The 10474-nt window shown below is 37.1% G+C and overlaps 2 protein-coding genes across 2 annotated transcripts; one reads left to right on the top strand and one right to left on the bottom strand.

Moving 5' to 3' along the window:
• Positions 1-443: 443 nt before the first annotated feature.
• mrps28 (mitochondrial ribosomal protein S28) lies at positions 444-1946 on the bottom strand. The gene has a single exon (XM_052121613.1). The coding sequence runs from the start codon at positions 1783-1785 to the stop codon at positions 1210-1212; it is 576 nt and encodes a 191-aa protein (XP_051977573.1). The 5' UTR covers positions 1786-1946; the 3' UTR covers positions 444-1209.
• Positions 1947-5018: 3072 nt separating this feature from the next.
• LOC127639872 (replication stress response regulator SDE2-like) lies at positions 5019-9332 on the top strand. The gene is made up of 7 exons (XM_052122173.1): positions 5019-5160; positions 5267-5384; positions 5604-5715; positions 5864-6033; positions 6854-6959; positions 7078-7462; positions 8104-9332. Exons 1-7 carry the CDS (start codon positions 5059-5061, stop codon positions 8317-8319), a joined length of 1209 nt encoding a protein of 402 aa, XP_051978133.1. The 5' UTR covers positions 5019-5058; the 3' UTR covers positions 8320-9332.
• The last annotated feature ends 1142 nt before the right edge of the window (positions 9333-10474 follow it).

Here is a 10474-nt window from a genome sequence, read left to right as displayed (position 1 = left end):
GTTCGTTGCCTGGTCAAATTGGAGGCTATGTTCAGTACATCATTTACATTATGATGTCAATGCCTCAGTATGCTACAGTAACACTGTTTACTAATATTCCACTAAAACTTCTTATTAAACGTGTCTTCTCCAACAGAGGCTTTTACAGAGCAGGAAACGGGGTTGCAGAGCTCAATATCAGTGAGGTTGGGTTTCTGTCTTCTTTTGGCTTTCCAAGTGGTGGGACATATAGTTTAGCCCTGTTTGAAGTATATATGAAAGACCCACTTTTCATGATCAATTTCTGAAGGATAACGTCATTTCCCATCCAACAATTTCACTCGAAAAATCCAGCTGAACAGGAAAGGAAGAAGCATCAACCCACTCCACAACTACAGCTTTATAGTCATTACACCCAAAGATGCCCGAGCAATACAGTACATGCTCCTTAAAACACTCAAACATCTCCCGAGCTTCTGCTTTTGCCCAAAAAATGGGACCTCCTTATAATACAAGATGTATTCTACACCACTAAACTGACCACTACATTAATAAGACCATTTAATCTTTGGTGAGATCATTTCAGAGATGTAAATGCCATGATGGAAATATTTATTGCTGCATTTCAGAGAGCTAATTAACACAGTATGACAATAACCCTGCGTTATTGTACCTTGCACATATAGTGCTGTGTATTTGATGATGGTAGATTAACTTTACCTTTATGCACTGGTGTCTTTAAAAATACAATTAACATTTTATTTCCAGGGGTAATGTTACGACTCAGCTTTTATCACTGTGATTCAATGCTTAATTAATAATCTAATCATTATATACGTAACTCAAGCTAAAGCATTCAGGGAATTTTGCTCTACTAGATTGTTTTCATGCTGTGCATCTAAATATAAAATATCATATTTGACTTTTGCATATGTTTCTTAACTAGGTATTGTAATGTGTGATATGTCACCTTGTAACAGTAGTTTATGTTGGACCTTTTTTTTAAAAAACATACCATGGATTTACTGCAGCACTACTAAACTAGTGGTTAACCAATTGGATTTTTATGGCAGATGCCAACATACATAATACAGATTGATTATTACAAATAAGATGCCAGGCAACATTAATAACAATAATACAATTCTGAGAAGGCGTAATGTTTATTTTAATTTGTCATGCAGCACAATATAAAGTCCATTCACACAATTCAATCTGAGTGGTCTCCAGCTACTCTTTCGCCTTGGCCTCTTTGCTCTCCAACAGTCCCAGTAAAGTGGCGTCCGCCTCCAGTAGCGTCGTGTCGGTGCTCGCTCCCAGGAACCGTGAGGTCAACTCCAGATCCTCCAGCCTCAGTCTCACCCTGCTGCCCCTCTGATACTTCTGCTCATCCGTGGACGGCCTCTTGCACACACAGTGGAACTTCCCACCGAAATCTATGTACAGATCTTCATTGACGATATGAAATATTTTGCCAACTACCACCTTGTCTTTGGCAGGTCCCATCTGCATGAGCGGGGAGTGCCGTAAGAGCGAAGCGAAAGAGGTCTCGTCCCTGGAGCTGAGCCGCACCGCTGCGCCCTGATCGCCCCTCTGTTGTTGTTGCATGTCCGAATGCAGCTCATACGCGGCTGCAAACCCACTCTTAACTTTCTCCGATGATTTATCATCCGCACCCGCATCTCCTCCAGTAGGTCCGCTCGCATCCGAGCTGTGTAATGATCTGAGTGTGGTAAAAACACTGTATTTTGGGAGCGAAGACGATCTGGCGCTCACGTTGTAGATCACCTTACAGAGCGACGCCATGTTGAAATGTCATTCTGTGGAAGGAAGAGTCAACCGGATGTCGCGTTTGTCGGCCACATACGTCTTCTTCTTCTTTCTTTTAATGGCGGTTGGCAAACAACTTTTAAGTGCGCATTACCGCCACCTTCTGATATGGAGTGTGGATCACAATAGCCTTTCCTCACTACCCTTAAACTAAATATATAAATACCTACATACATCCATAATAAAACCAATAAATAACTTCATAAATATCTAATAACATTATTAATATTCATACATTTTCATTATTAATAAATACAATTTTCTAAGGAAACTAAACTCATATCCTTCTACTAAGCCCCGTATTACTCAAAAACACAAATATCGCTCTATACCCTACATGCCCTGAATTCTTTTGTAATAGTTCCTTCATTTCAAATCTAATTTTTTCTTTTCTATACCAGTCTTTCAGCCTCATCCTTTCCTCCTTATGCTTATAACAATTAATAATTACATGTTCTACTGTTTCGTTAATATTACAGACCTCACACATCCCAGTTTCATGCTTCCCTATTAATTTAAGCGTACTATTCAATCCAGTATGCCCAAATCTCATTCTTGAAATAATGTCCTCTTCCCTTTTATTTCTACTATTTTCTCTCATACCTCCTACTCTCTTCCGGATACTGTAGTACATTCTTGCTTTTGTTTCTATATCCCACTCCACTTGCCACTTCTTTCTCATTTCTTCTTTGATTATGCTTTTAACTTCCGCCTTACTATAACTTATTGCCATATCTATCTCTGTTCTTTTTGTTGCATTATTGGCATATTTGTCTGCCATTTCATTTCCTTCTACTCCTATATGGGCTGGAATCCAGATGAATTTTACTACTACTCCTACTCTATTAATTCTATAAACAGCTTGGGCTATTTCCAACAAAATATCCTGTCTTGCTTCTGATTTCATGTTCTTAATACTGGTTAACGCACTACTTGAATCTGACCCTATTAACACTTCCCTTGACCTACTATTTTCAACCCACTCAAGGGCTAAGAGAATGGCCAGCATTTCTCCTGTATACACTGACATTTTATCACTTACTCTCTTATTTAACATAACATTCACTTCTGGTATAATGAACGCAGCTCCTACTCTATTATCTTCTGTTTTTGAAGCATCTGTATATATCTTAACAAACATAGAGCCACATACGTCATCGAGGCTGTCTCGTTTCATGTATTTTTTTTTTTTTTTTTTTTTTTATCCATTGTCAATGGCTTTTATGTATATGCCCTTATATTTATAAAAAAATTGTTTTAACCTTTTTTGCATTCCCAATAATAATAAAAAATAAATGAAACGAGACAGCCTCGATGACGTTTACGGTCGACAAATGCGACCTCCGGAGGACGTTCTTCTTCTTCTTCTTCGTCGTCGTCGTCGTCTTCTTCTTTAGGTTTTTATGGCGGGTTGCGAACCAACTTAATAGGTGCATACCGCCACCTTCTGTAATAGATTGTGAAGATAATCAAATCGATATTCCTTCATATTCCCTTCATCCTATTCTTTAATCCACTGCTCCTAATAAATCTCATTGCTTTCATTTGTTTCCTCACATTTGGACCATCATTTAAGATATTGCTTATTATGAATTCTTGAATTACTACGGTGTTTAATTCTTCCTTAATCTCTTCCTTTCTCTTTCATAAACAGGACATACCATCAACACATGCTCAACTGTCATTTATTGCACAAACCTTATATAAACCTGTATTATGTTTCCCTATGATGTGTAATGCATAGTTAAGATTTGAATGTCCTGTTCTTAGATATGTGAATATAACTTGTTCCAATATATGTTATACTGTGTTATGAATGATTTAACTTTTTTATTAACCTGTTGATAGGCACATGCGGTGGTGACGTCACTCTGCTTACGTTTAATATATAATTTTCTGTCTATAAATGTAAGAAATGTTAACAAATTAAACATCTTTTCAAAGGTCTAAGGGTTCAACATAGATATCCGATCTCTATTTCACGATAGCAATGCTCCAGAAACAGCAATTTAGTTATTTGTACCAGGAGTACAAATGAAAACATGCAATATCAAAACGGGACTTCATACTTTTGTTATGAAATTGTGATCGCTAGATGAATCCAGTTCGTCACACTTGGGTCAATTGTCCATGTCAAGTGTTCATTGAAAAATTTTTGTCCATAAAAGTGATAAATCTGAGAAATATTGAGATATTCTCCATTGTTTACATGAGATCTCGCCTGAAAGAATTACCCTTCGTCATCGTTCTTCAACAAACTGCAATCTGAGCAGCATTCATGTTGTAAAACTGTATATTATCTTATTTATTAGTCTCATAAACAAAATGAGCCTGTCTCCAAAGTTTAGTTTTAAAAATGGGGCGTAGTTTATCCATAATAGCCAATCAGTGCAGTCAGATTTTGTGTCGTCTTGAAAGACGGATCCTTGCACCAAATGTTTCCCTTCTGATCTGCTAAGTGAAATATTTATACTTGGTTCATCCATCCTTAATGATTCTTTAGCCATTTTGTCTGCTTCTTCATTGCCTTGAATTGCCACATGTGCTGGTACCCACATTCAATGAATTATTATTCTTTCTATCTGTTTTAGACTGTATAACTACTATGTCCTCAATAACTGCTATGTCCATAGAACACTATCTCATAGTATGTTATACATTTGGCATTTTTAGAAAGTGTCATCTTTTTGCACTACTCAGATTACAAATGTGTACTGGTCAGCGCTGCACTGTCTCTCACTGTGCCTATTGTCCTATTCCTTTTAGTAATTTATTGTACTGTCCCATACGTTTTTGCACACGTTTGCACGTGCACTTTATGTAGAAATATTATTTAGTCTGTGTAGTCTCATGTGGTTCTGTGTTTGTCCTATGTTGTTTTATATAGCACCATGGTACTGGAGGAACACTGTCTTGTTTCGCTGTGTACAGTACTAACTATATATGGTTGAACGACAATAAAAACCACTTGACTTGACTTTAATAATAACAACATCCAAAAAAGGTATTCGACAAAAACAAAGTTAGAGAGAATAATAACTTTTAAAAATCCATATACATTTCAGACAATTTATTTGTATGATTTATGATTATTTATCAATATATATATATATATTTTTTATATTTATATATTGTTACAGTTATACTTTCTGCAACAGGCATTGCAATGTTTTGGGTTCTCTCGGCTTCCGTAGTTGCGTCATTGTAAATAAACGTCGGAAGTTTATACTCGAGAACGGAGAAGAAAACATGGAGCTCTTTGTGATTTCCCCCGATTTGAGATTTACAAACGTAACTGTCGCCCCGGGCTCGACTGTCAGTGATTTGATCGATCATTTTACCAATAAAGAGGTGAGTTAATCAGTGATTAAAATAACAAAACAACCATTAATGTCCTCTGAAATGTGAACTCGGCGATTATTATCAATATGACTTAAAATTTGAGTTTTCCTCTCAGGGTGCCCCTTTCACAGATTTCTACGTGAAGAGTAATGGACGCTTATTCTACAGTAATGATTTGCTTCAGGCTGGATTGGTGTACCGTGTGGAGCCTCGGTTATATGGAGGCAAAGGAGGTAACAGATAACACAGTACAGGAATATTCCGGGTTCAGTACATGCTAAACTCAGTTGACAACATTTGTTACATGTTGTTGATTACCACAAAAAAGGGAATATTCCCTTGAGTGCATTAACGTATTAACATTCCCATAGATATTAAACTTTGAAAGCTTTAAATTAAGGTTTAGTTCTTTTGTGTATATATGTATTGTATTTAACATATTTGTTTCAAAGGGTTTGGCTCCATGTTGAGAGCTCTCGGAGCTCAAATCGAAAAGACCACGAACCGTGAGGCCTGCAGGGATCTGAGTGGAAGGAGACTTCGAGATGTTAATCACGAGAAAGAGTAATGCAGATAATTATCATATTCATCTCTTGCAGGCTTGTTTGATTATTTACATCTATTAATGGTGGCTGTAATGGTGGCCTAATAATTGCAAATGTATTAAATATCAGATTTGCATAAATAAGTGTGTTTCTGTGTGTGTTTTCAGAATGGCAGAGTGGTTGAAAAAGCAGGCGGACCGAGATGCGGAGAAGGAACAGCGTCGTTTGGAGCGAATTCAGAGGAAACTGGCAGAACCAAAACATTATTTCACAGATACGAATTACGAGCAGCAGTGCCACGACCTGTCTGAGAGACTTGAGGACTCCGTACTGAAAGGTACCTAGACAACTGGATTCATTCATGTGATAGTGTTTGCTTTTGTTGACTTAAAGAGATAGCTCACCTAAAAATAAGAATTCTCTTGTGATTTACTCATGCCATCCTAGGCGTGTATGACTTTCTTTCTTCTGCAGAACACAAATTATGATTTTTATAAGAATATTTCAGCTCTGTAGGTCCATACAATGCAAGTGAATGGTGACCAAAGCTTTGAAGCTCCAAAATGCACATAAAGGCTATAAGACTAGTCTATAGGCTATAATCTATAAGACTCCAGCAGTTTAATCCATGTCTTCAGAAGAGATATTATAGGTGTGGGAGAGAAATGGATCCATATTTAATCAGTTTTTACTATAAATCTCCACTTTCACTTTCAAATTCTTCTTTTGTTTTTGGTGATTTTACATTCTTCTTACATTATGCCAACTACTAGGCAAGAAGGATAATTTATAGTAAATAAAATGGACTTAAATATTGATATGTTTATCACCCACACATGTCATATCACTTCTGAAGACTTGGGTTAGACAACTGGAGACATATGGATTACTTTTTTGCTGCCTTTATGTGCTTCAAACGTCTTATCACCATTCACTTGCATTGTATGGACCTACAGAGCTGAGATATTCTTCTAAAAATATTTGTTTGTGTTCTGCAGTAGAAAGAAAGTCATACACATCTGGGATGGTATGAGGGTCAGTAAATGTAAAAACTTAATGAGAATTTTCATTTTTGGGTGAACAATACCTTTAAATTTAGATTTACATTTGACCGTAGAGGTCATGGTTGAGAGTAAAGTTAATAATGTTTTCTTTAGGCATGCAGGCTTCTTCTAGTGGGCTTGTGCAGGCAGACGAGGGGCTGAACCGCAAGCGTCCAACTTTGACCGACAAGCAAAAGAAAGCAAAAAGGAAATGTTTATGGTGAGTAGGGCTTAATTCATGGAAACTAGCAGACTCGAGTTGTGAAATTTGCATGCTGCTACTTCTTTGAAGATGAAAAGTGATCCCTGATGTAATTTGGATTTCATTAATCAAATAGGACTGGCATTGGGGATCTGGATGAGATGGGGAGCTCTGGTGAAGGCAGTGATGACAGTGATAGTGATGCCTCTCCCTCCACCTCTTCCTCTGGAGCTTCCTGTAGTTCTGATGTTCCCAAACCTGCTTTGCTGCCTTTCACCAGCAGAGGGCAGCACAGTGCAGAACCTCAGGAACAGCCCAGCAGCATCAGCTCCTCTTCAAGTCCTGCACCCTGCTCCCCAACACACAACCATGAGGAGGAGGAGGAGGAGGTAGAGAGGGAAAAAGAGACTGAATGTACAGCTGAGGTAGTCCAGAGAGGGAGCACCGAAGAGGAAAATGTACAAATGCCAAACACAGAAGCAGAAAACTGCCCAGCTGAGAGCAGCCAGACACAAGAAACGGTGAATCTTCTTGATTTTTTTTTTTTTAAATATGTGAACATTAAAATAATGGTGCATTGATCAGGAAATTTGAGGCCAATCCCAGTCACCAATATTTTAACACTGATGATTTCTTTTTAAAGTGCCCTTCTCCACACTTTTACAAGTTATTTGCTGTAGTTATATATTCATGCCTTACACTGTAAAATTATGTTTAACTAACAGTAATTGTGAAATGTTAACATTTTAAAATTGAAAACAGTTATTAATAGTTCTGTCGTCACTAACAAAGAGCATTGTGACATAAAGGCAACCAGTAAACACCATGAGAGCATCACACACAGCAGAGATTCATTCAAAAATATGGAAGATAACCATTACAAGCTCCAAAACATTAAAAATGTGCATGCTCGCTTGTGATTCTTATGGTTTATTTTGCAACAATTTCCCCAGAAGTGACGTTTTTTTTGTTTGTTTTTTGTTCTCTTGGAAACATGGTACTGGAGTTGCTGGTTTATTCGCAAATTGTTTGCAAATTTGTGCAGGAATTAAATTTGTAACTTGAATGGGAACATGACTATTGACACCCTTAGGTGCATGGAACATGTTCAGTATTGCCTGATGGATTTAGGATTGTCTGACGGATATGTTTTCCTCTGTAGGTGGAGGGTCCATTGGATTTGCTCTCTGTGAGTGGGGTGGAGCAGTTGGAGTCTCTGGGTCTGGAGCGTCTGAAGAAAGAGCTGATGGAGCGAGGGATGAAGTGTGGAGGGACACTACAAGAGCGTGCTGCTCGTCTTTTCTCTGTCAGAGGACTGACTCCAGATCAGATTGATCCTGCACTGTTAGCCAAACCCAGCAAGGGCAAGAAGAAATAACTTGCTTCTGAACCACTGATTTGGTTCATTGATTTTTATCCAACTATTTCTGTTCTGCTGTCTTTAAATTTGGCATATCTTTTTTTTTTATTTTTTTATTTTAATTACAGAAAATCCACAGTTTGGGAAAGATGCGTGCTCTAGAATTTTAAATAATGACATCTATATTCATTGGAACATCAGAGCTGCTTGAACAGTCATGTTTTTTAGTTTTTCAGTCTTAAGTCTCATTTAAGACTAAATCTCTTTTTTGTTTTTCTTTTCTTTATCATTTCGTTAGTAAAACATGTGATGTTACAATAGCCAGCCTTTTTTGTAATACAATAAATTGTTTATGGTTGCATAGTCAGTGTAAATAGCTGTTTTGATTCATACTGTCATGTACAGTATAACTTCATACAGTTTCCTCTCAGATATTAATAAGACACTCATCAGATGTCTTTGAGACATTTGTTATTGAGAATGTTTGCAAATCTGAATCTTTTTCAAATGTTTAGCAGTTGTTAATTAGATTGCAATGCTTTCCAGATGAAACACTCTTAAACAGACATATCTGGGTTGTCTGGCAGTTAAAGTGTTGTAATAATTTTGTAGTTTGATGGATGTACAGACAATACATTAAGTTGCTGAATATCTATTAGTCTTAAAGTAGATAGAAGACCTTTTGTGTGTTTCTTTACATTTGATAGTTGCTATTTAAATTAAGGAACATTTCATCAATGTAAGTGAATGAGATTTTTCCAATTATTGATTGTCCGCTGTGTGAAAACCGTACATCTGTTCAGTTAGAAAAGACATATCACACTATTCCAGAATAGTCTGAATGTCTATACCAAATTTGGTGGATGTAGCTTGAGAGCTCTTGAAGGAGTTAGTGTTATACTTTCTGGTCTCAGTTTAGGGATTTTGATAATATCCTGAACCAAATTGGCTTCGTCAAGCAAACTTAATACATTTTAAACCATGACAATGTATCAGTTTGATGGCACACAAATAAAAAAATACAAATTGTTGCAACAAAATGGTGCATGGCATAAACCTTGTAATGGTGTAATACATAAACTATGAGGATAACTTGTGTGAACTGTGAGATAACAGAGAGTGCTAATGAGCAGGTTACTTCAATATGACTAAATGATTATGACTAGCAAGGTCCCTGGTGCGAATTTTCTTTTTGAAACTTTCACCAGGAGACAGTAGACATCTCATCCACATCGTAATGCTGTAGAGGCTTTAGAAAGTGATGTATCAAATATGATATGCACAGCGTTATAAGGTTAAAGAGTTGCTCAAAAAAGTTATCAGAAACAGGAAGGCAAAAGGGTCCTATAAGCGTTCTGGGGCCCTGTTGAGGGGTCCTTGTACAAACTCTGGTGCCCACATATTTATGCATGTATAAACATTGGATTTAAAGGTTGATGGGATGTGAGATCTTGCAGCCCCGGGCCCCTGATAGTCAAGGGGCACTGGCCCCATTGGCTCAGTGTTTCCTCTGCAGCATCCTTAGACTCTTCAGCTGCCACGGCATCTTCTGTCAGCAGTGCGATTCAACGGTCAGTCTAAATAACGATCTCTTTTGAGGAAAAACAACAAGCTTCTTCAAGAAGGTGGATTCAAATCTCAGCAAGCGTTTTGGCTTACTGGGAGACCTTTATTGGTGATTCTCAGGAAACCTGTCCAGGATAACGTCTTGGACATTTTTAACCTAAAATCAATACAATACCCGTATATACCCAGCAAACGTACATTAAGAGATCTTTTTACGTAAAAAAAATGAGTCTTTTTACGAGATGCGCACAACCAATCATGTGTGAGACTCGACAGGATTTATCTCTCTGCTAAAAGCTGATTATTATGAATATAATAATTTAAATTAATTTAAACTGTGCACAAGACATTGTTTTAAAAAAATATATAAAAAATTTAAAATGCAGTTAGACTGCTCAAGAGTTCAGCATGAAATCATGATGACTTAATAAACATGATGTACACAGTACAAGGGATAACTGTAAAATGATGAAGCAATTAAAGACATTTACACAACAACAACAAGAAACAGCGGCTGCTACGAGATCTCAAGAGGACTACTGCAAACAAACTCTTAATGTGATGAAATATATATATAAAACAGCATATCAACGCTTAAGTGAATTCC

Source organism: Xyrauchen texanus, chromosome 48 (assembly GCF_025860055.1).
Source record: "Xyrauchen texanus isolate HMW12.3.18 chromosome 48, RBS_HiC_50CHRs, whole genome shotgun sequence".
NCBI classification, from domain to species: Eukaryota; Metazoa; Chordata; class Actinopteri; order Cypriniformes; family Catostomidae; genus Xyrauchen; species Xyrauchen texanus.
Note: the sequence above shows the minus strand (reverse complement) of the source record. Positions and strands in the feature narration are given on the sequence as shown.